General features: G+C 39.1%; 4 protein-coding genes across 6 annotated transcripts in view; 1 reads left to right on the top strand and 3 right to left on the bottom strand.

Moving 5' to 3' along the window:
• LOC135343079 (intermembrane lipid transfer protein VPS13C-like) overlaps nt 1-26,319 on the top strand; it is a 142,039-nt gene that overhangs the window by 85,317 nt on the left and 30,403 nt on the right. The window lies entirely within an intron of this gene.
• On the bottom strand, nt 4,939-6,933 carry LOC135343083 (uncharacterized). The gene has a single exon (XM_064540035.1). It carries the CDS (start codon nt 6,898-6,900, stop codon nt 5,068-5,070), a length of 1,833 nt encoding a protein of 610 aa, XP_064396105.1. The 5' UTR covers nt 6,901-6,933; the 3' UTR covers nt 4,939-5,067.
• Nucleotides 21,416-23,736, bottom strand: LOC135343082 (uncharacterized). Its single transcript, XM_064540034.1, has one exon. The coding sequence runs from the start codon at nt 23,299-23,301 to the stop codon at nt 21,469-21,471; it is 1,833 nt and encodes a 610-aa protein (XP_064396104.1). The 5' UTR covers nt 23,302-23,736; the 3' UTR covers nt 21,416-21,468.
• LOC135343086 (uncharacterized) lies at nt 24,190-26,013 on the bottom strand. Its single transcript, XM_064540038.1, has one exon. It carries the CDS (start codon nt 25,779-25,781, stop codon nt 24,270-24,272), a length of 1,512 nt encoding a protein of 503 aa, XP_064396108.1. The 5' UTR covers nt 25,782-26,013; the 3' UTR covers nt 24,190-24,269.

Here is a 26,319-nt window from a genome sequence, read left to right as displayed (position 1 = left end):
GCTTTTATAACGGTTAGGCGAACAACTGGGCCTGGTACTAGTTGTCTGCGCATGCGTCAATCGTTCGTCAGATTCTGACGAATGGATATTCTCGTTCACTTTCGTGACATTTATATTCGTGTACTATCGTGTACTAGAAGTCAGTTCCCGTTTTATCATTATTGGAATCGATTGGAATGGCTCTTAGCTGAAGCTTCTCTCTTCTCTGAAGCTTATTCTGAAGACTAAACAACATTGTCAACAAGGGAAGAGGTATAAAGCTTTGTCAAGCTTGTTAAGGTCAGATATTTTTGTGTGGGCCCTATGGCCGGCTATGCTATCAAGTCTTGTTCATGTTTGGCAAGAATGTAGGTAGACTATAGTTTCATTATTAATATGGTGGATCAAGTGAAGAGTGTGAGCTAGAGAACTTGGTGCTGCCATCATCAGCTCGTCGACAATGACACTATAACCGAGAAATTTAATATGTATAGATCTACATGTATTTAAAATGTCTACTTCTCTGTACAGGAGCAATGGCTAATATCCAGCTATCCCAACAGTGCTCCTCTTGGCTATACTAACGGACGAGACTGGACAGTTTGAGGTAAGGGTTTAACCGTCTTTGGTTTCTTTTAATATTGTCCTATACTCACAGACACAGGACTGGAGTATGACCTGCTCATTCGAGCGTTGCTGGGTAGCTCAGAGACATCAAGAGAATCTACGTTTTCTCAAGCAATGAGTTACGAGTTGGGGCCTAGAATCAGAGAAGTCCAGCAGCCTGCTAAATCTTTTTGAAACGTAATTTGAAGGCATTCAATCATCCTGAAGTTGCCCTGGGTCACTGTAATTGTGCTGCAGCACAACTGGCAACTCCCCAGGCCTTTGTGAAGCAGCTCCCTATGTGCATCTTTTGTGTACTCACTCTTTGCATTTTCTGTGTACAAATTTCCATTATTGATTTATTAAATATTTTTGCCGACCACAAATATACAATGAAAATTTGACGCATGCGCAGACAACTAGTACCAGGCCCAGTTGTTAGCCTAACCGTTATAAAAGCGAAAACTCGGCCTGGGATCGAGGCTAGGCTACCAACGTGCAAGTTCAAGCTTCTTAGTTTTTGCTCGCTTTTATTCGACACAACGAGGCTTCAACATCAAAATTTGCCACTATTAAAACTAATAACTTGTTGTATGAAGGCTATCCATGCTGTAATGGATAGCCTTCATCCTCCGTATTTACAGCTGAAGTGATCCCGTACCAAAAACAGTGGAAAAGGGTCACTACAATAGAAAGCTAGAATTGTGACTTGTTTGTTGTCTGTTAGCTGACTCTGGGATCCTACTCCATCCAAGAGTCATACTTCTCTGCTGTGATCCTAGACTAGGACCTAGTTCACCTCATGCATGTACCACTAAAACTCTGTTCTCCATGCCTCCAGTCTGGTTTAGTTTTATTGCTCCTGAGTTGCTGTGCTAGACAGCTCAGTCATACATCACTACATGCACTGCATTCTGGTTTCTTTATAATCATGTCACCAGCTGAGGGTTTGCACTTCAGTGCTCTAGTTCCATAGTCTTTTTGACAAAAGGGTGTGCGATAATATAGCATATATAAGTATAAGCAATGGAGTGCTAATACCAGGAGTGCTAATACCATACAATCCTGTCTTACTATAATTATTATTGGGTAAATGGTGAATTTAGTATTTGTTTGTGTCTACCTTAGTGCTGTCTTGCCTGGGTTTATCAGTGGATTGATCAGTGGCAAAGGGGTATCGTTGTTGTACTGCTCTGGGTTGCTCAGTCTATGTGGCTCAGGGTCATCAGATCCTTCGATGCCCGTATAGCCTTGTCGTCTCCAAGCTCTCATTCGATTGACAACCATTCTCACTTTTTTAGGTAGTATCAAGTAGCCGGGAAGGCAAAACAAATAAAGCATTGGCATTGCTAACATAAAACACCTCATGAATTGTGAAACTTGAATTAAAACTCTTGATTTTAGAGAAGAGAACGTCATGGTTTCGTCAAAACAGAAGAAAAGTGCAAGAATTCCCCAAAATACAATATCCATTTTGATATAAGTACGATGTTCTTTCTTGTATGGTAGGATACAAACTGTTATGATCATGATGAAGATGATAATTGATATCGCTAGCGGTAGGAATGTTGACTCAAGTATGAATGCGTATGTTAAGAGTACAATATAGCGGGCGATAAAAGGCACAGCTGAAAACCATCGAAGATCTTTGGTTCCTGGTTGAGTGCCATTCTTGTAACAGCTTTGGAAGGATTCCATGACCTCCCGTAGCGACTGATGATTTGTGTGTAGACAGCTGAGTAATTTCTGAAACCAACGAAACTGGTAAATCAACAATAGCAGAATTGGTGTATGGATTACCACTAAGCATGTTATAGCCAAGATAGAATAGGGACGATGTTCGGTACCAAAGTATTCAATGCTTGCATCAAAGTACACTGCCCAGGTCTCATTTCCATTATTGAGATTGTAGACTTTGACTGGGATTAGGAGATACACTGATACTGAAAGTATTTTAACAAACGAAAGCTGAAAGAATGTTGCGAACCCATCTATTACAGTAGTTCTGCTTTCCCAGTTTCTCCGAAAATGTGAAAAGAGGTAATGAAATGGTTTCCACAAGTTAACTACTAGTCTTAAGTTTCTATCATGTAGCTCAATCAATATGTAGGAGACAACAGTCAACAGTAGTGGATAGATCGCCACTGCATAGTCCAGAGCTATGACTGTGAGTGTGGACACATCAAGACAAATATCAGGGTAGAGGTCTCTGAAGAAATCAAGGTTCCACATTGAGTACAGTGTTGCGACCGTTCCAAATAAAACCTGTATATTTTGGTGAGTCTTCAAAAACTGAATAACCTCGTGAGCTAAAATAGGGGCTGTTATGATCTGGCTAAAGATAAGGTATCCATGGAGATATAGCGAGGTGGACTTTATTCTGCCAGTCAGAATAACGAAATAAAAGATGGTTGAAGGGCCAAAAGCTACAAGAATGTACTTCCAGATATTTGTGTTCCCCTCAGGGCATTTCACACACCTCATGTCGTAAGAGTAAGCCAGTGGAGAGTGTCCAGGTAGACACCTCCCACACAGTCTTCCTGTTCTGTTCCATCTCTTCTCACACATGTTCTGGTTCAATTGGGTAATATCTGTTGGCAATGGAAAGTAACTTTTGCCTACTCCGTTGTCGCAATTCTCGATGCATTTTCCTTCAAACAGTTCATCAGTCCTATTGTCATACGTCACACAGTGACATGAGATAACGGATAGTTGTAGATTATTTTCTTTGCAACGCACAGTTCTAAGATTCCGTAACATTTCTTTACAGACACATTTCGTGTTATTGCATTCAGCCCAAATGGGACAATCAGTGTCCACTAGACAACTCGTGTTTGTTATTTCAGAAAACTGTTGGTTAGCTGCTGAAGCCCTTGTAGAACAGAGAAATAAGGCAGCTATAATCAAACTGATCACTATTTTTGTATTGACCATTTTTAACTAAACTGCATGAACAAAAATTAGTAGCTGTTGTTTTGTGAATATGTACGTGTACGTGCCCCCACGTCAGATATTAAGCATTCTGTTATTCTTACACCCAAGTACTACGTCCTTTTTAAAATGTGCAAGTTGTTTTTTTAGAGTTGTAATACAAATGTCACCTCCTCTAGTATACCACTTGTTAATAATCCCATGCACCATGATTATATCTAGGAATTTACTTCGCTGTAAGATGTGTTGAATGCCAAACATAATAATGACTATGATAAACATTACACATGCATGCAGCCTTGAGAGCTTTATACTGGCCCCGGGGAGAAATTGCATTACTGTGAAAACATCATGCACAAACAATAATTACTTTCTATTATATGTTGCATTCGGTTTCTCATGCGTTGGTGTGTAAACACGAAGCAGCGGTATTCTGTTTGTGTGTGTGTGTGTTATAATGCTGTTATCGTTGCAATTTATATATAACCATTTTTCTTGGATTTCGATGCAACCTTTGTTCTCGAGTTACGACAAGTTTCTTTAAACTCGTGCGTAGAATAACGTGTTTGGTATAATCCTAGGGCACTAGCTGTTTTTGGCTGAAAGAGTGTGGAAAGAGCTGCAAAGCTGCACTGTTACATGAGAACAGCATTGTGGTATCATTTTTAGCAACAATAATATTTCCCACTCCAGTGCACCATTCCAAAATTATTTATGGTCGTTAGTGGGGGCCAGACGCAAGGACATTGAAGCATGAGCAGGTGCCACATATTCGCCATGTATTGCCAGCTACCTCGCTTTCGCATCGTTGTTGATCAATAGTATACCCCTGACCAAATGAACTAAATAACATGATACACAAGCCGTGGATATTACTGTGGAATTAGATTGTTTTGTACAGTTTAGGCTGCTAATAAAGTGTGTTGTGCAGTTTTCAGTTTGATAAAAGTTAGATATTATCGAATTTTTGACAGCAAAAATAGAACTTGTCTGGTATAAAACAGATCCTATCATTATAGCACACGTGAGATGTCCGGACATGCAGCTGCATGCAGTTAATAGTACAATGTGCGACTAAACAGATGTACTTCTCTAACTGCAGAACTCTATAAAGCTACGTTATTTGGAATTTAATCCAGATATCAAATGTAAAATTCACAAGCGTGTCGTGTTGTGAGCAATAGCAGAAGTGACATCATTCTCTTTACACAGTTTAGTTACAGTTGAAAGTAAATATGCCTATAATTACATGATAAACGCTTGCTGTGTTGGTTTTCACAGTTTTTTTTGTGTTGGTGTTTAGTTGCAGAAAACTGTTTTGTGTACCTTGCCGAAACAGGTCACAGTGTTGCTATCGTGTTACTATCACGTTGCTATCACCATTTCTATTTTCAATTTGGGTTGTCAGTATAAACAATTCTTTTATGAGGAAATTTTGATTTTCAACCATAATTATAATACGATTAGACCTTTCTGTAATACTATGCCATGTGTATATAGCATTATCTGTAATACTATATGCATGTGTATATAGCATTAGTTAATTCTAGTTTATAGACACCTTATAGCACCATCTTGCCTTGAATTACTGCATGTCAATGGTTCTGTATATAGGCTCTCTTCATTGTACAGCTCTGGGTTGATCAGTCTGTGCGGTTCAATGTTATCGAATTCTTCAATGCTCTCATAGCCTCGTCTCCAAGTTCTTACTCGGTTGACAACCATTCTCACTTTACTGATTCTAGATAGTATTAAGTAGACCGTAATGCAGATAATATAGATCATTGGAGTTAATAACACTACGATTCTCAGTATTTGTGATGCTAAGAGTAAATGTGGTGGTTTTAGAGAATCGAACATTGTGCTTTCGTCAGTGCAAAAAAAAATAGCGAGAATTCCCCAAAATATAATATCCATTTTTGTATGAGTAGCATGTTGTTTCTTGTATGGTAGAACAAGGATGGTCGCCATCATGATGAAGATAATAATTGATATCGCTAGCGGTAGGAATGTTGACTCAAGTGTGAATGCGTATGTTAATAATAAAAGATAGCAGGAAATATATGGCACAGCTGAAAACCATCGACGATCTTTGGTTCCTTGAGTACCATTTGTGTAACAACTTTGAAAGGATTCCATGACCTCCCGTAGCAATGGATGACGGATGTGTAGACAGCTGAGCAATTTCTGAAACCAAAAAAACTGATAGATCAAACATAGAAGAATTGGTGAAAGCACAAATATCACAAAGCATATTACGGCCAAGATAATGTAGGGACAATGTTCGGTGCCAAAGTATTCAATACTTGCATCGTAATACACCACCCAGGTCGTATTCCCATTATTGAGACTGTGGGCCTTGACTGGGATTAACAGGTTTATTGAGACCAAAGCCAATTTAAAAAATGAAAGCTGAAAGAATGTTGCAAACGCATCTATTACAGTAGTTTTGCTTTCCCAACTTCTACGGAAGCGTGAAAAAAGGTAGTGAAATGGTCTCCACAAGTTAACCACTAGTCTGAAGTTTCTAGCATGTAGCTCGATCAAGATGTAGGAGATAACAGTCAACAGTAGTGGGTAGATCGCCACTGCATAGTCCAGAGCTAAGACTGTGAGTGGGGACACATCAAGACAAATGTCAGGGTAGAGGCCTCTAAAGAAATCTAGGTTCCACATTGTGTACAGTATCTCGATTGTTTTCCATGGCACCCGTAAGTTTTGATGAAACTGTAAAAACTGGGAAAGAGCGTGTGCAAAAGGGGGGGCTGTTATGATCTGACTGAAGACAATATATCCATGGAGATATAGTGAGTTGGCCTTTATTCTGCCAATCAGAATAATAAAGTAAAATATGGTTGTAGGGCCAAAAGCTACTAGAATGTACTTCCAGATATTTTTGTTCCCCTCAGGACATTTCACACACCTTATGTCATAAGAGTAAGCCAGTGGAGAGTGTCCAGGTAGACACCTCCCACACAGTCGTCCTGTTCTGTTCCATCTCTTCTCACACATAAACTGGTTCAATTGGGAAACATCTTTTGGCAACGGAAGGTACTCACTTTTGCGACCGTTCTCACAATTCTCAATGCATTTTCCTTCAAATAGTTCATCAGTCCTATTGTCATATGTCAGACAGTGGCATCTGATAACAGATAGTTGTAGATTTTCTCCACATAGTACAGTTCTGAGACTTTGCAGATTTATTTTGCAGACACATTTCGTGTTGTTGCATTCAGCCCAAATGGGACAATCAGTGTCCACCAGACAACTCGTGTTTGTTTGTGTACTACCTTCAGAAAACTGTTGGTTAGCTGCAGAAGGCCTTGTAGAAGAGAGAAGTAGGGCAGCTATAGTCAAATTTATCACAGTTTTGCTATCAACCATTTTTATAAATGAATGTGTCTATAGTGAACAAAAATTTTCTTTTTTTTTGAATTTTCTATTGAATCTGACCAATTTTATAGCTATTTCAGTATTGTTTTTTTAGTATTGTGTGTATACAAATGTGGCTGTACCGGTAATTGAAAGTCCCCCACTGCTTATATTATTTAAGCATGCTAAAACATATACGGGTATTGTACAACAACACTGGGTAGATCTACAGCTATAATTATAGGTGTTGTTGCATACACTTGTCTGATAACAGACGGATATTTCCGTATCACAGGGCTATATAAGAGAAAATAATGCTTGGCACTGTAGTAAACAAATGGTGTTTTGCCAGGGATTTCAACTCGTGTAGCAGATAGTACATACAGTAAGTAGATGTATCCAGAGGAATAACTCGGCTGTTTATGTAATGTTGCATAGGTTGCTGCATGTCACCTGTGTCGTGTGTTAGATTCACTTGAGAAGAGGTTAAATTTTGTTATGGGTCACTATTCTATATTCAACTGTCAGTGAGCAGAGACAAGAGCACAAAAACCATTTCGGCCATTTTGTATCAGTTTCGTTTGCTAATAGTAAAGTTTGTAAAGTTATTTTAGCAAAAAGTAATAATATGCGAGTATAATTATTATGTATACAGTGTGTATATATAATAATTATATTATTATAGCATAATTACAGCATACATAATAATTATTATATAGTGCTACTGTATTCCATTAGGCAATCTTTACAGTTTTTTAGTATGTGTCTACCTCTAGACTCAGTGCCATCTTGCCTGGATTGATCAGCGGCGGCAAAAGACTATCGTTGTTGTACTGCTCTGGGTTGCTCAGTCTATGTGGCTCAGGGTCATCGGATCCTTCGATGCCCATATAGCCTTGTCGTCTCCAAGCTCTCATTCGATTGACAACCATTCTCACTTTCTTCTTTATTCTAGGTAGTATCAAGTAGGCGGGGATGCAGACAAAATAGAGCATTGGCATTAGCAACACAAGAGATCTTATTGTTTCTGAGGCTTGAATTAAATGTGGTGACTTCAGAGAATGGAACATCGAGCTTTCGTCGAAACAGAAGAAAATTGCAAGAAGTCCCCAAAATGCAATATCCATTTTAGTATGACTAGCATGGTCCTTATTATACGGTAAGACAAAAACAGTTATCATCATGATGAAAATAATAATTGCTATTGCTGATGGTAGAAATGATGACTCCATTATCAAAGCGTATGTTAACAGTACAAGATAGCGGGCAATAAATGACACAGCTGAAAACCATCGACGATCTTTGGTTCCTGGTTGAGTGCCATTTGTGTAACAACTTTGAAAAGATTCCATGACCTCTTGTAGCAATGGATGACGGATGTGTAGACAGCTGAGCAATCTCTGAAACCAGCTAAATTGATAAATCAGCAATAGCAAAATCGGTATGTGCGTTATCGAAAAGCATATTATGGCTAAGATAGCATAGGGACAATGTTCGGTACCAAAGTATTCAATACTTGCATCAAAGTACACCACCCAGGTCGTATTCCCATTGTTGAGACTGTGAGCTTTGACTGGGATTAGGAGGTATACTGAAACCGAAGCCATTTTGAAAAAAGAGAGCTGAAAGAATGTTGCGAACGCATCTATTACAGTACTTCTGCTTTCCCAGTTTCTACGAAAACGAGTAAAGAGGTAACGAAATGGTATCCACAAGATGACTACTGTCCTAAAGTTTCTACCATGTAGCTTGATCAATGTGTAAAAGACAACAGTCAACACTAGTGGGTAGATAGCCACTGCATAGTCCAGAGCTAAAACTGTGAGTGGGGACACATCAAGACAAATGTCGGGGTAAAGGCCTCTGAAAAAATCTAGGTTCCACATTGAGTACAGTGTTTCGACCGTTCCAAATAGCACCCGTATATTTTGGTGAGATTTTAAAAATTGTGCAGCAGCATGAGCTAAAAGAGGGGCTGTTATAATCTGACTGAAGATAAGGTATCCGTGGAGATATAGCGAGGTGGCCTTTATTCTGCAAATCAGAATAACGAAATAAAAGATAGTTGAAGGGCCAAAAGCCACAAGAATATACTTCCAGATATTTATGTTCCCCTCAGGACATTTCACACACCTTATGTCATAAGAATAAGCCAGTGGAGAGTGTCCAGGTAGACACCTCCCACACAGTCTCCCTGTTTTGTTCCATTTCTCCTCACACATGAACTGGTTCAATTGGGAAACATCTGTTGGCAATGGAAGGTACTGACTTTTGCTGTAACCGTTTCCACAATTTTCTTTGCATTTTCCTTCAAAAAGTTCATCAGTCCTATTGTCATACGTCACACAGTGACATGAGATAACGGATAGCTGTAGATTATTTTCTTTGCAATGTACAGTTCTGAGATTCCGTAACATTTCTTTGCAGACACATTTGGTTTTGTTGCATTCAGCCCAAATGGGACAATCAGTGTCCACCAGACAACTCGTGTTTGTTCGTGTACTACTTTCAGAAAACTGTTGGTTAGCTCCGGAAGGTGTTGTGGAAAAGAGAAGTAGGGCAGCTATTATAGTCAAGTTTATCACAGCTTTGCTATCAACCATTTTTTACTGAATGTGTCTATAATAAAAATGTTCTACCAAGTCTGGCCAATTTTATAGCTATTTGCATTGTTTTTTATTTGTGTGTGGTGTGTGCAAATGTGGCTGTAATTGTAAGTCCTCCACTGCTTAAAGTAGACAATACTAGAACAAAACCATGTAGATCTACAGCTAGGTGTTGTTGCATACACTTGTCTGATAACAGACAGATATTTCCCATGTATAGTATCACAGGGCTATACAAGGGAAAATAATGCTTGGCACTTGTCTGATAACAGACAGATATTTCCCATGTATATTATCACAGGGCTATATAGGGAAAATAATGCTTGGCACTTGTCTGATAACAGACAGATATTTCCCATGTATATTATCACAGGGCTATACAAGGGAAAATAATACTTGGCACTTGTCTGATAACAGACAGATATTTCCCATGTATAGTATCACAGGGCTATACAAGGGAAAATAATGCTTGGCACTGATGGTGTTTTTAAGATGGAGAGGCTGTTTAGATTCTGTAATCAAGCCAGTGTATTAATTTTCTGTCGCTATTCCTCCGATAGCCAGCATATAAACGAGAGGAGCTGGTCTAGAGCTGTACGTCGTTCTTTTCGATATTCTTTCGGCCTTTGCTGCAGTGATGCATGACTGGAGGGAGAGGCTGATTTAAGAGAAAATTGGGGGAGTGGCTCTGCACCGTTCGTTTGGAGGGAGAGGCTGACTGCTCATATATTCTATCCATTACTGACAAAGCCTTAATTGAGTGTGGACAAGCCTATAGTTGCCTTCTTGTTTGAATAGTATACAGTGTGTAGTTGGTAGACTGGTCATGCAAGCTTATATAGGCTGGACATGTATTTGATTTAAGGTTACGGTATACCATAAGACCTCGATTTAAAGCCACACTTTTTAATAATTACGAAGCCAGAGGTCGCTTCTTTTGGAGGTTGAACAATTATATTGAAGTCCTGGTGTCGCATATTTAGAGGGTCGCATCTAATTGGAGGTAACCTACTTGCCTCGATTTCAGGCCGCTTAAAAACACTGATTTTCCAGTGGGCTACAATCGAGGCTAGGGAGTGGCTACATTTACCTCTATTAGAACGCGACATTAAAAAATTATTGTCAACGCAGCTGTCGTTACTTTTAGAGGTCAGAAAATTGCTGAAGCTCCTGGGTGTCACATATTTGGAGGGTCACCTTAAATCAAGGTCTTACGGTAGTGATTTGTCATGAATATTCATGACTGTTTTTAGCTTGCTTTTTTCTCTTCTTGCAGGATGAAAGAAGTCTACAGTGTTAAATATCAATGCTTTGCTATTGTTTTGTTTAAGAATAACATGATTATGGAGAGAGACAAGATGACATCAAAACCGCCAGTGTAACTCTATTTTAGTCGTCATTATGTGAGCAAAGTACTTGCAGCTCTACTTCAAGGCTTGTAGATGTGGATAAATACCTTCCAGAGGGCTACACGAAGAGATACAGCTTGTAAAACTTCATACGAAAGAGCTAAAGCTAGAATTAGATGGTATAAGTACCTACAAACTCGCTATATAGATTTCTCTAAAAATCGACGTACAACTCAACATTTCTTTTCATGTCGCCATGCCTTATAAATAGATAGAAGCTTCAGTTCAATATTACCTGGCCTCCCTATATAAGCTAAAATCAAATTGTTTTTGCTTTGTGAGTCTTAGCTGTACAAAATGCACAAAATAATGATATTCATAGAGCGTTTGCATGCATGGGTGGAAACACTATACCGTAACCTTATCTCCTTTGGGGATACGCCCTCGGGTAAGGAGGTTTTTACAGCCATAAACTCCTCTGCATGTGCTTAGTTTTGTGCTGTAGCCAGTGACTGTGTTAACTTTTTGTACTACCACTATACCTGTGTTGATAACTAAAGTTGCTAGCACATGCAGCTATATAGCTCTGGAACTTTGCAATAAAGCATTTTTGTGGCATGGGAATCATGCATGTAAAGTCTGAAATTCCATACTTTAGTCTAACTACAAAATTACATTACAGGTTGTAGGTTGTGTTAAGTCTCTGTAATGGATACAATGTCAACTGTTATGTTAGGTTACAGTTAGCCTCGACTCCAGCCCCTTGAATAGTGGGCCTGGTATTTACTGTTGGCGCGTGGGTGGACAATTAATTTATTATTTACCGTATTTTATCTCATTGAACGTTAAAACAAGTAATTGTGATAAAGAACAGAAAAAAGAAAAAGGAGAGGCTACCTCTCTGTATATACTGTAGATAGAGACAGCTAAGTAAAACATCAGCTCTGTAGATTTATTCATTAACTTGAGGCTCGGATCGGATACACACTCAGGCGACAAGTTAATCTCATAAGAAATTAGTTAAACCTGTGAGTAAAAAATAAATGTGGATAAGTACAGTGGCTGTGACGTAACATAATGTGAGGACTACTTATTGATTTACACAATAGATTTACCATTGAAAGCACTATCCATTAATACACACTCAAGCAACAAGTCCGGATACACACTCAAGCAACAAGTCCCTCGGATTGTAAACACATTCAGGCCACACAGTTCTCGGATCAGATACCACATACTTACTCTGTGACCAATTTTCGGCAAATGTCACAACAATACTTCCTTCCAGAGAGAATGGCACTGAACGTCGAACAGACACACCAACACTTTGAAGATGGCTTCACTCAGAGAAACAAGAGGAGAAATCACCATCACAACACTTCTTTCAGAGAGAGGTGCACTGGTCCTGTCAAGCTTCACATCAATCAAGAAAGGGAGTGTCTGGAAAGCAGATGGACTTGCTCTGGGACTTGCCATAGCCGGTCGGTACGGTACCCACATAAACACCAGCGTACATACACTTCAACGCCTCCAGCTGCTTGTCTTTCAAGACTAGACCTGGTTTTCCAACACAGGATAACGCGTACGCAAGAGCAGAAGAGAAGGTAGCAGCCATTACACAACTTGGGACTAGATTTCTTTTTTCAATGACATCATTATAAATGAAACGGATATCAATGTTTTACAAACTAATGCGGAATAAGAATACTGATAAATATACTGCAATTTACGATTACCCAGATTCTGGGTAATTCTGGCGCATGCGTAAACAGTGTATACCAGGCCGTCTTTCTCAGCGGCCTGGAATCGAGGCTAGGTTACAGTCATTGGCATCCCCCTTTAGTATATACATGCATGCATGCATGCACTTGGGTTATAGGTCTAGTACTTCGGAGAGGTGCCAGGGATTTCAACTTAAATATATCGTGCAGCAGATAGTACATATAGTAAGTAGATGTGTCCAGCGGAATAACTCGGCTGTGTTGCTGCATGTCACCTGTGTCGTGTGTTAGGTTCATTTGAGAAGAGGTTAAATTTCGCCATGGGTCATGCACTATTCTGTTTTCAATTGTCAGTGAGCATGCAGAGAGACAAGAGCACAAAAGCCATTTTGTATCAGTTTCTTCTGCTAATAAAATTTATAATTTCAAAGTTATTTGACAAATGTGTATATGATTGCGAGTATTATTATAATGTATATATACAGTGTATAGCATAATTACAGCATACATAATAATTATAGAGTGCTACTGCTATTACAATCTGTCTTTCTTTATTGTACTCCATGGTTTCAGTTTTAGTGTGTGTCTACCTCTAGACTTAGCGCCATCTCGCCTGGATTGATGAGTGGCAAAAGGCTATCGTTGTTGTACTGCTCTGGGTTGCTCAGTCTATGTGGCTCAGGGTCATCGGATCCTTCGATGCCCGTATAGCCTTGTCGTCTCCAAGCTCTCATTCGATTGACAACAATTCTCACCTTCTTCTTTATTCTAGGAAGTATCAAGTAGGCGGGAATGCAGACAAAATAGAACATTGGCATTAGCAACACAATAGATCTTATTATTTGTGAGGCTTGAAATAAATCTGGTGGTTTCAGAGAATCGTACATCGAGCTTTCGTCGAAACAGAAAAAAATTGCAAGAAGTCCCCAAAATGCAATATCCATTTTGATATGACTAGCATGGTCTTTATTATACGGTAGGACAAAAACAGTTATCATCATGATGAAGATAATAATTGCTATTGCTGACAGTAGAAATGATGACTCCGTTATGAAAGCGTATGTTAACAGTACAAGATAGCGGGCAATAAATGACACAGCTGAAAACCATCGACGATCTTTGGTTCCTGGTTGAGTGCCATTGTGTAACAACTTTGAAAAGATTCCATGACCTCTTGCAGCAATGGATGACGGATGTGTAGACAGCTGAGCAATTTTTTAAACTAGTTAAATTGATAAACCAACAATAGCACAATCAGTATGTGCGTTATCGAAAAGCATATTATGGCTAAGATAGCGTAGGGAAGATGTTCAGCACCAAGGTATTCAATACTTGTATCATAATATACCACCCAGGTCGTATTCCCATTATTGAGACTGTGGGCTTTGACTGGGATCAAGAGGTATACTGAGACTGAAGCCATTTTGAAAGAAGAGAGCTGAAAGAATGTTGCGAACCCATCTATTACAGTACTTCTGCTTTCCCAGTTTCTGCGAAAACGAGAAAAGAGGTAATGAAATGGTCTCCACAAGATGACTACTGGCCTGAAGTTTCTACCATGTAGCTTGATTAATGTGTAAAAGATAACAGTCAACAGTAGTGGGTAGATAGCCACTGCATAGTCCAGAGCTAAAACTGTGAGTGGGGACAAATCAAGACAAATGTCAGGGTATAGACCTCTGAAGAAATCTAGGTTCCACATTGAGTACAGTGTTTCGACTGTTCCAAATAGCACCCGTATATTTTGGTGAGATTTTAAAAATTGTGCAGCAGCATGAGCTAAAAGAGGGGCTGTTATAATCTGACTGAAGATAAGGTATCCGTGGAGATATACCCCAGTGGCCTTTATTCTGCAAATCAGAATAACGAAATAAAAGATGGTTGAAGGGCCATAAGCCACGAGAATGTACTTCCAGATATTTCTGTTCCCCTCAGGACATTTCACACACCTTATGTCATAAGAATAAGCCAGTGGAGAGTGTCCAGATAGACACTTACCACACAGTCTTCCTGTTCTGTTCCATTTCTTCTCACACATGTACTGGTTCAATTGGGAAACATCTATTGGCAATGGAAGGTACTCACTTTTGCTGTAACCGTTGTCGCAATTCTCGATACAATTTCCTTCAAATAGTTCATCAGTCTTATTGTCATACGTCAGACAGTGACATCTGATAACAGATAGTTGTAGATTTTCTCCACACTGTACAGTTCTGAAATTCTGTAATATTTTCTTGCAGACACATTTTGCGTTGTTGCATTCAGCCCAAATGGGACAGTCAGTGTCCACTAGACAACTCGTGTTTGTTATTTCAGAAAACTGTTGGTTGGCTGCTGAAGCCCTTGTAGAACAGAGAAGTAAGGAAGCTATAATCAAACTGATCACCATTTTTGTATGAATTGCCTTCACTAAACTGGAAGTAGTTACACTGAGTCTATAACTAATGCTTTAAATTTGCGTATGTTTGCAATTGTGGCCTTTTATAGTTTATACAAATCCCCCACGTCTTAGACAAACATTGTTTGCGAGATTCTTACACCAAATACTTCACGTGCTCTATATCAGCTATCTTTAAAATGAGTTTGTGGTGTTTCCAGAGTGTTTATTAGCCTCCTTCGCAGCCTCTCCTTTTTCTGTTCTTTGTCACAGAAGAGAAAATTGGAGGAACAAAGAAAGAAAGAAGGAAGCGACTAAGAAAAAGGAGAGCCTGCCTTGCTAAGTCGCGTGATCCCCTACTGACGTAGACACATTTTAACGAGCGTGGGCGAGAGAAAACCTCAATAACTGTCCTCCCACACAGTACTTGGAGCGCATTTACCAGGAACATAATCAGTACAGTAGAGTCAGCCTTCGTGAAACCTTTAGTCAGTAGAGGAAGTATGAAAGACTAGAGTAGAGTAGACTATACTGCTGTAATAATTATATCTACTAGTCAAGTGGGTCTGTTCTGAACTCAGGAAAAAACTGAGCTAAATTTAGATCTAGATCTAGATCTTTAGTCTTTACTAGGTAAGCCCTCGTCTATGATGTCTCCACGCTTGATTCTGGCTTACTATCTACGATGCTAACAGCTTTTAATTTTATGTTAGACTTTGCAATGCGTAGGCATGCTGTAGCTTTTTGCTCTGTCAGGCTCCGCCCAGCTAGTGATTGCCCACGTTCATTTTCACTCGTCTACCACTCGTCTACCGTCACGCGACTTAGCAAGGCAGGCTCTCCTTTTTCTTAGTCTCTTCCTTCTTTCTTTCTTTGTTCCTCCAATTCGTCCCGTATTTTATCTTATTGAACTACAGGGACAAAGAACAGAAAAAGGAGAGGCTGCAAAGGAGGCTAAGTGTTTATATACAAACATTACCACTGAACAAGACATTAGGAGTATTCAATAATACTGTTGAATGTCTATATTCTAATATTCTAGCATACATGGTGGAGTATGAAGAGGAGTGATGAGCAACTATATACTACACACCATATACAGAAGTTGTGATTATGTACGTCACAAAACACTTGACATTGTAGTAATATAAACTGTCAAATTAAACTGTTGTTGACAGCCACATTGTTTTTATGGATTGTAAAATAATTACACATGCAGAGCCACTTGAGATGTAGGTGCATGCATCATGTGTTAAAGTTACTCGATGTATATACTCAATGTATATGGTGCATGCGCACAGACAGCATAGTTGCTATCCCCCTTCATGCATGCACAGTTACTGTAACCTGTGTCATGCGATGCCGTCGATTAGCAGTTTGTATATTTTGTATAGTATCGATTAGCAGTTTGTATATCTTGTATAGTACCCTGGAAATGTACCGTTTTGTATATAATTTTTGACAGGTAATAGGTTTATAAACAGTCTTTGAAGCATAAGTATGATTATATATAATTATGACTACAATTCAGTACGCGAATTCCATGCTTGTGACTTCATCACTATAGTATATGCGTGTGTGTCTATACCTACCTTTGTATCATCCTTCTTTGAATCAGTGCATGCCAATAGTGTTCTGTAGGCTCTCTTCGTTGTACAGCGTTACATTGAGTATATACATCATTACATGAGTAACTTTAACACATGATGCATGCACCTACATCTCAAGTGGCTCTGCATGTGTAATTATTTTACAATCTATAAAAACAATGTGGCTGTCAACAACAGTTTAATTTGACAGTTTATATTACTACAATGTCAAGTGTTTTGTGACGTACATAATCAATCGCTTTGACTGGGATTAGGAGGTATACTGAAACCGAAGCCATTTTGAAAAAAGAGAGCTGAAAGAATGTTGCAAATGCATGTATGACTGTTGTTCTGCTATTCCAATCTCTCAGAAATTGTTTCAGTACGTACCTAAATGGTTTCTAGACGAGAACAAGTAGTCTGAAATTTTTAGCATGTAGCTCGATCAAGATGTAGGAGACAACAGTCAACAGTAGTGGGTAGATAGCCACTGCATAGTCCAGAGCTAAGGCTGTGAGTGTGGGGATACATCAAGACAAATGTCAGGGTAGAGGCCTCTGAAAAAATCCAGGTTCCACATAGTGTCCAGTTCTCCGATTGTTTCCAATAGCACACGTGAGACTGTAAATACTTGGTTGTAGCTCCAGCTAAGAAAGGAGCTGTTATGATTTGGCAAAAGATAATGTATCCTTGGAGATATAGCGAGGTGGCCTTTACTGTACCCTCGGGAAAATACGCTTATCCCCTCTTTTGCTACAAACTATTTGCACGGGGATTTGGATTTTGACTTTGACTCGATAATACACCCACCCAGAATGAAGAGTTTGAGTAAAATATCAAATATTCACGATGAATTTTAGTGAAAAAAGCAGTTTAGTGCATACTAGCGAGTTAGTACTGGTGCCAAGATAAGTTTGTCTGTGTGGTTCTGTTTGCCCTCGAAGACGTATATATGCAATAAATAACTATAGTCTTACATGTATATTTGTACCATGATGTACTCTGACACTAAGGAATATCCATTGAAATCTCAGGATACTCCAGGGTACAAATCCCATGTACCCTGCTAGGATGTACATTCATGTACCCTAGGGTACATTGGCTTGTGGTCACCCTATTTAACCATTTTAAGCCCACCCTCCACCCATAAAGGAGACTCTCTTTTATAACACGACTGTACACACTTGGATCACATTGTGAAGATCAATTCCTCAGTATCCAATCAGATTCACTAAAACTCCCGACCCTATTGGAAGTGGGTTGTCTGAAGTTGTAAATGTGGTTTGTCAAGCACACAAAATGTGCACAGTGCGTGCACGGCAGGGATAAAAGAGTGTTTACTACTACTCAGTTGTAAATGGGTTGGATAACAGCTTCTAATTGCTTCTAATCAATACGTGTTCATAGTACAACTGAGCTACCTGTACCGTGGATATCTGCAGGTGTATTATTATTGTACTACCTCGTGCAGTTGTATGTATTCCATCGGGCTGTGCCCTAGGGGAATACATACAACTGCCCTCAGTGGTACAAATCCAATACACCCTTGATATCCATGGTACAACTATTGTGTGTATGAAAAGAGAACAACTACCACATATCTCAGACAAAGTCGATAACCCAATTTTGCAGGTTACGTTTGCTGTTCCTTCTGCAGAGAAAGTACCAGAATGTACCTCGATAGCTCCTAGGAATATTCCATAAAACCTATACATCCTTCCTGCTGCTATATATATAATTTGTACCATGCATGATGTGCACTGACTAAGGAATATCCATTGAAACTCTCAGGATACTCCAAGGTACAAATCCCATGTACCCTATAGGGTGCACATTCATGTACCCTAGAGTACTAATATTGGCTGTGGTCAGCCTGACTCCCTCCTTCCATTCTTTAAGGACCTTTACAAGTGTTACTGTCACCTGTGTCAATACTGCCATGAATTAGCAGTTTGTATGAAATTGTATCCTAGTATAATTTGAATGCCTAGAATTAATGTGCATGGAAATACACTGTTTTGTATAATTTTCGACAAATTTGTGCACAATCTTTTTGACAAAAGTTAGCATAATTTATGTATATCGTGCTATTATAATAAAATTATTATGGCTACAATTCTGAGCGCAAATTCCATGAGTTCATCTGTTGTATGTGTCTGTGTACCTTAAAGTATCATAATAGGGTTCTGAAGGCTCTCTTCATTGTACAGCGCTGGGTTGATCAGTCTGTGCGGTTCAAAGGTGTCGTATTCTTCTATGCTCGTATAGCCTCATCTACAAGCTCGTATTCGGTTGACAACCATCCTCACTTTACTGATTCTAGATAGTATTAAGTAGACAGTAATGGAGACAAAATAGAGCATTGGGGTAAATAACACAACAGTTATCAGTATTTGTGATGCTACGAGTAAATCTGGTGGTTTAGAGATTTAAACATTGAGGTTTCGTCAAAACAGAAAAAAATTGCAAGAAGTCCCCAAAATACAATATCCATTTTTGTATGAGTAGCATGTTGTTTCTTGTATGGTAGAACAAGGATGGTTGTCATCATGATGAAGATAATAATTGATATCGCTAGCGGTAGGAATGTTGACTCAAGTATGAATGTGTATGTTAAGAGTAAAAGATAGCGTCCAATAAAAGGCACAGCTGAAAACCATCTATGATCTTTGGTTCCTGGTTGAGTGCCGTTTGTGTAACAACTTTGAAAGGATTCCATGACCTCTTGTAGCAATGGATGACGTAAGTGTAGACAGCTGAGCAATCTCTGAAACCAGCGAAACTGATATATCAACAATAGTAGGATTGGTGAAAATACGAATATCACAAAGCATAGTATGGCCAAGATGGCATAGGGACAGTGTTCAGCACTAAAGTATTCAATACTTGCATCAAAGTACACCACCCAGGTCATATTCCCATTATTGAGACTGCGGGCTTTGACTGGGAGTAGAAGGTCTACTGAGACTGAAGCCATTTTAACAAACAAGAGCTGAAAAAATGTTGCAAATGCATCTATAACTGTTGTTCGGCTATTCCAATCTCTCAGAAATTATTTCAGTACGTACCTGAAAGGTTTCCAGAGGAGAACAAGAAGTTTGAAATTCCTAGCGTGTAGCTCAATCAGTATGTATGAGACAACAGTCAACAGTAGTGGGTAGATAGCCACTGCGTAGTCCAGAGCTAAGACTGTGAGTGTGGACACATCAAGACAAATGTCAGGGTAGAGACCTCTGAAGAAATCTAGATTCCAGATAGTGTACAGTGCTCCGATCGTTTCCAATGGCACTCGTAAATGTTGATGATACTGTAAATACTTGGTTGCAACTCGAGCTAAGAGAGGAGCTGTTATAATTTGGCAAAAGATAAGGTATCCTTGGAGATATAGCGAGGTGGCCTTTATTCTACAAATCAAAATAATGAGATAAAATATTGTTGAAGGGCCAAAAGCCACTAGAATGTACTTCCAGATATTTCTGTTCCCCTCAGGGCATTTCACACACCTTATGTCGTAAGAGTAAGCCAGTGGAGAGTGTCCAGGTAGACACCTCCCACACAGTCGTCCTGTTCTGTTCCACTTCTCCTCACACATGAACTGGTTTAGTTGAAAAACATTATTTGGCAATGGGAGATATTCACTTTTGATGTAACCGTTGTCACAATTCTCAATGCAATGACCTACTACTAAGTCGTTGGAGTTATTGTCAAATGTGACGCAGTTGCACCGGATGATAGACAGCTGTAGATGGTCATTACATTTAACTTCTCGATAATCTTCTAGCCTCTTTTTGCACTCACATTTGGTGCCATTACATTGTGTCCAAGGTGGACATTCATCGCAGCTCTTATTTATGTTGCTCTCACTTCTACTGTCGTTCACACTAAAACTAGCCAACGCCATTGGGAGCAATAGGATTGGAATGATAAGGTACCGTTTGACTAGCCACATGACTGATATGTTAATTGGCTTTGCTGGACTATAGATTCCTGATACTTTATAACGGTTCTCGGAAGGAGACTCCTAAGCTGATATTCTTTAATTTTATCTTTATTCCCTACTTGCTTATAATGATTATCGAAAGTGTATGAAGGAAGTCGAGTGCTATCATTCCCTAAGTCACAGTTAGTGTTATATAGGTGACAAGCTATATTCATTACTAAAATTTTTTCCTTCACACACACACACACACACACAGATTTCATTATAATCTGTTTAGGATTTCACAGTTGTTTGGACGTATTTTCAGTATTGAAAAGGTATACCTTGCCATTGTGCTGTCATGCATACATGCATGTCTTAAGTAAGTGTCCAAGTAGACACCTCCCACACAGTCTTCCTGTTCTGTTTCACCTCCTCACACATGAACTGGTTTAGATAGGGAATTTGGTAACCCTAACCCTAACTCTAACCCTAACCCTAACCCTTAATGTACTCACTTTTGCTGTAGCCGCTGTCACAATTCTCAATGCAAATGGTCATCACTCCTTTATTATGTTACGCATTCAGTGGCAGATATAGAACCGGTATAGTTTTCTTCACAGTGTGCGGTTCTGAGATTTCATTGCAGACACGTGTTACTTTTTGTCCCAAAACTAGGCAATCAGTTAGACGGCCTTTTAGAATAGAGAAGTAATAATAAGCTAAAAACAGTTTTGCTATCAAGAACTGCCTATAATTATGTAAAAACAGTTGTTCTTACCGAGTCTGACCTTTGTAAATTTGCATGTGTGTATAAATGTGGCCATAATTTTTACCAGTCCCACCTTTTAGTTAAACATACTGCAGAAGTCTAACCAATATATAGTGCTTTTTCATAACACACCGTGTGTGTTATGAAAGTTACCTATAATTGTAGTGCATGGTCACTACAAAGTTTGAAGCATGTGTATAATTGACAATGATGTAATCGTTGGCTTAACTGATTCTATACTGACTATTTAGTTAATGGCATTGCATGGATTAGTGTAGTATGTATCTGGATCGACTAGGCTCACTTCTTTAATATAGTTTTCTGGATTTACCATTCTATCTGGCAAAGATGCCTCAGAGTCACGCTCAATGTTCACGTATCCTCTCCTCCAGGCTCTGATTCGTCCAATAAGTATTCTTTTTTTTCTGATTTTGGAAAGTATGAGGAAGCATATTACGCAGACCATATATAGAAGTGGAAAAGCTGCAACAATTACTCGTATTACCTGCGATGATCTTAATAATTCAGCAGGTCTTAGAGAGTTGTACATTGTACTCTCATTGAATCCAAAGAAGATAGCCAGGATGCCCCAAAATACGATATCTGTTCGAGCATGATTTGAAAATTGTTTCTTGTATGGTTCAACGATTGTTATTAGTATCATGACCAAAATGATGATCGCTATTGCAAATAGGAAATATGTTGGCTCAAGGATCAAAGCAAATACTACAAGTAGAGTATACCGACCCACCATTGGTACAGCTGCAAACCATCTATGGTCTTTCGTTCCTGGCTCGATTCCATTCTTGTAGCAGCTCTGGAATGATTCCATGATCTCCTGTAGCAATTGATGACGAAGCTTCAGACAGCTCAGCAGTCTCTGAAACCAGCGAAACTGGTAGACTATCAGTAGCAGTATTGGTAAAAGTACAAATAGAGAAAGAAATAGAAGTGCAAGCATAGCAGACGGGAGGTGTTCTTCCCCAAAGTATTCGATAGTAGTGTCATAATATAGCACCCAGGTTGCTGCACTACTGTTGGTGTTGAGTTTATAGGCTCTAACAGGAGTAAGAAGATCTACTGAGACGGAAGCCATTTTAACAAAAGACAGTTGGAAAAATGTTGCAAATGCATCAATAACTGTTCTTCTGCTATTCCTATCTCTCAAAATTGGTTGCAGTAGGTACCTGAATGGTTTCCACAAGATAATGGCTAGTTTGAAGTTTCTAGCATGCAACTCGATCAAGATGTAGGAGACAACAGTCAGTAGTAGTGGGTAGATAGCCACTGCATAGTCCAGAGCTAAGACTGTGAATGTGGACACATTAAGACATATATCAGGGTAGAGGCCTCTGAAGAAATCCAGGTTCCACATTGAATACATGGTCCCAACAACTATATAGACCTGCAACTTTGAATGATGCTCTAAATATAGATAAACTGTGCGAACAAATACCGGTGCTGATAGTATTTGACTTGCAATAAGGTACCCATGGAAATGTTTAGATTTGACCTTAATTCTGCAAAATAAAACGATCATGTAAAATACTGTTAAAGGGCCAAAAGCCACTAGAACGTATTTCCAGATATTTTTGTTCCCCTCAGGGCATTTCACACATCGCATGTCGTAAGAGTAAGCCAGTGGAGAGTGTCCAGGTAGACACCTCCCACACAGTCTTCCTGTTCTGTTCCACCTCTCCTCACACATGAACTGGTTTAGTTGAGAAACATCTTTTGGCAATGGAAGGTACTCATTTTTGTTGTTATTATTCTCGCAATTCTGAAAACAACTTCCTTCTGTCAATTCATCAGTCCTATTGTCATACGTCACACAGTGGCATCTAATGACAGACAGTTGTAATTCTTCACTGCAGTGGACAGTTCTGTGATTCTGTAGCATTTCTTTGCAGACACATTTCGTGTTATTGCATTCAGCCCAAATAGGGCAGTCAGTGTCCACCAGACAACTCGTGTTTGTTCTACTTCCATCAGAAAACTGTTGGTTAGCTTGTGAAAGTGTTGTAGACAAGAGATGTATGGTAACTATAATCAAATAGATCACAATTTTGCTTTTAGCCATTTCTTTTGCCTATAGTATTATATTCTACTAACTAAGAGAAAAACGAGTCTGTTGTGTTTACTGAGTCTATCTGAGTGATTTTTTTGTAGGCGTTGTTTTCATTATGTTCTTCAATTTCCTTTTGTGTGTCCTTTACAGTTGTTGCTTTTAATGTCTCACCTATACTTGGATCATATCTGACAGTACATGACATCAAAGAGTTGACTAATTACACGTCATTCTTCACTCTAAGTGTACAGTTACTAGGAATTCCCAAAGTGCCAACTATATACTTTCATTAACCTTTGCTCAAATACACATGCATTCGGAAATAGGGTATTACTTTCGTGTGCAAAGTGAGTGGACATTTAAAAAGGGTGTATTTGCATTGTCAATGAGTGTATATTTGCACAGAGTGGCCCTTTTAAAATTACTATAACTTTGTCACAGTTACTCAATTTCATTGATCGTTAGGATTTATTATTTTGCTTTAGAACTGATTATCTCCTACCAGCTAAAAGTTATAGTATTTCTGTGTAAAAGTGTAGCTCTAGATAATAGTTAGACACTGTTTAGGAAGTTTCTACATGATTTAGAAGCCCAAAGGGCTGGTTGTAGTATCCCGAACGCAGTGAGGGTTCTACTAGCCCTGAGGACTTCTAAATCATGTAAACAGTGTCTAGATCATAGCAACCATGAGTATTTAGCCAATCAGATTTGAATGTTCTTATCTATAATCTTTGCTACATGATTTTCTAAGTAAGTACATGATTTTCTTAGAACACTTCCTTTAGCCAATCAAATTGCAGTATTTATGGCAAACATGGTCTAAACATACATATTACACATTCCTGTGACATCACGTATGTCATCACACGACAGTACGGTTTCGAGAATATCTCTCGCATGCAAATGGTTGTAATTAGCAAGTATGTGCCATAATTGACCACATAACTTTCTTGGCTATTCTCAATTAACACAAATAAAATCTAGTATGTATTGTTCGTATCATCTTGGTAGGAACCGTTTTCGGTTAAAGAACTAATTGGATCATGAAGTTTTTCCCCTTCGTAATTCTCAGGATTAACGATTCTGTCTGGCAGAGATGCCTCAAAGTCATTTTCCATGTTCATGTAGCCCCTTCTCCAGGCTTTCACTCGAGTGATAAATGTCTTCATTTTTCGCATTCTTGTGAAAATCCAGTACCCAGCAACGTAACACATGCATAAAAACGGAATGACTGCCACAACAACTCGAATAACAGTCGTTACTCTTACTAGTGTAACCGGTTTTAGGTTTGGGTCACTCACTGCTTCATCTAATCCTAAAAAAGATGCTAGGAATGCCCAAAAGATAATGTCAATTTTTGTGTACTTCGATAATTCACTTTTGTATGGTTGAATAATCACTGTAAGAACTATGATGAAGACAATACCCATCACTAGGTATGGCAATGCAATATCATCTAAGTTGGTGGCATACGTTGCGAGCAAGCCAATTCGTCCAATCAAAGGCAGAGCTGCAAACCAGCGGTAGTCTCTTGTTCCAATTTCTCTCCCATCTTTATAACAACTTTGAAACGAATCCATCAATGCCCGAAGCAACTGGCTTCGAATTTTCAAACAATGGAGTAATTTTTGAAACCACTTTATCTGGTAAAAGATCAGAAACAAGGTTGGTATGATTGTTACTAACAGACAGACGACCATTGCTAGAATAGCATAGGGAATATGTTCATATCCAAAATATTCAACCGAAGCATCAGTATACAACACCCACTTGTCACTTTCATTGTTGATACTGTGGGCTCTAATTGGAGTAAGTAGGTCACCAGACACCCAAAGAAACTTGTTGTAGGAAAGTATAAAGAAAGTAGCGTAAGCGTCAATGACTGTGGTTCTACTGTCCCAGTTTCTACGAACAAGAGTGAAGACGCGCCGAAATGGTCTCCACAAGATGACTACTAGTCTGAAGTTTCTAGCATGTAACTCGATCAAGATGTAGAAGATAACGGTCAACAGTAGCGGGTAGATAGCCACTGCATAGTCCAGAGCTAAAACTGTGAGTGTGGACACATCAAGACAAATGTCAGGGTAGAGACCTCTGAAGAAGTCTAGGTTCCATATTGAATATACTACTGCGATCATTTGAATAGGAATTTTCCACTCTGGGTGATTTTGTTCAAACAGAACAGTTTTGCGTTGGGTAGTTCGTGCTGACACGATTTGACTGTATATCAGGTATCCATGGAGATATGATGAAGTTACATTAATTTTTAGAAAAACTATTAAAAAGTAAAATACTGTAAGTGGACCAAAAGCCACGAGAATGTACTTCCAGATGTTTCTGTTCCCCTCAGGGCATTTCACACACCTTATGTCGTAAGAGTAAGCCAGTGGAGAGTGTCCAGGTAGACACCTCCCACACAGTCTTCCTGTTCTGTTCCACCTCTCCTCACACATTAACTGGTTCAGTTCGGAAACATTTAGTGGTAGTGGCATATATTGGCGCTGATTTTGACAGTTTTCAATACAATTTCCTTCGAATAATTCTCCATTTTCACTATCAAATGTCACACAGTGGCATTTAATAACTGACAGTTCCAGTGTATCCTTATCACATTGGACAGTATTAAAGTTCTTTAACTTTTTCAGACAAACACAGTAGCTGTTGTTGCACTCTGCCCATGGTGGACAGTCAGCTTGTTCTGAGCAGCGACTATTCTGGATCCACCTTCCAGATATATCTATCTATGTACCGCTAAAACCCTGTTCTTAAATGTTTCAGCATGCCTCCAGTCTGGTTTAGCTCCTGAGTTGCTGTGCTAGACAGTTAAGTCATACATGATATTCATCACTACATGCACTGCATTATATCACTCTTCTGGTTTCTTTATAATCATGTCACGTCACCAGGCGAGGGTTTGCACTTTAGTGCTCTAGTTATTCACATGAGGAGCACATGTGGAGATGGAGCGTCCTACTACGCGAATTCTGCATGTATCGTCCTGCTATGTACAATTAAACATTGCCATAATTA

Source organism: Halichondria panicea, chromosome 10, assembly GCF_963675165.1.
Source record: "Halichondria panicea chromosome 10, odHalPani1.1, whole genome shotgun sequence".
Lineage (NCBI taxonomy): Eukaryota > Metazoa > Porifera > Demospongiae > Suberitida > Halichondriidae > Halichondria > Halichondria panicea.
The sequence above is the reverse complement of the archived record's forward strand: the minus strand, read 5'-3'. Positions and strand labels throughout refer to the sequence as shown.

What these genes read in the sequence shown, in the direction of transcription:
- LOC135343082 (XM_064540034.1), bottom strand. Translation starts at nt 23,301, where the DNA reads ATGGCTAAAAGCAAAATTGTGATCTATTTGATTATAGTTACCATACAT.
- LOC135343086 (XM_064540038.1), bottom strand. Translation starts at nt 25,781, where the DNA reads ATGCCACTACCACTAAATGTTTCCGAACTGAACCAGTTAATGTGTGAG.
- LOC135343083 (XM_064540035.1), bottom strand. Translation starts at nt 6,900, where the DNA reads ATGGTTGATAGCAAAACTGTGATAAATTTGACTATAGCTGCCCTACTT.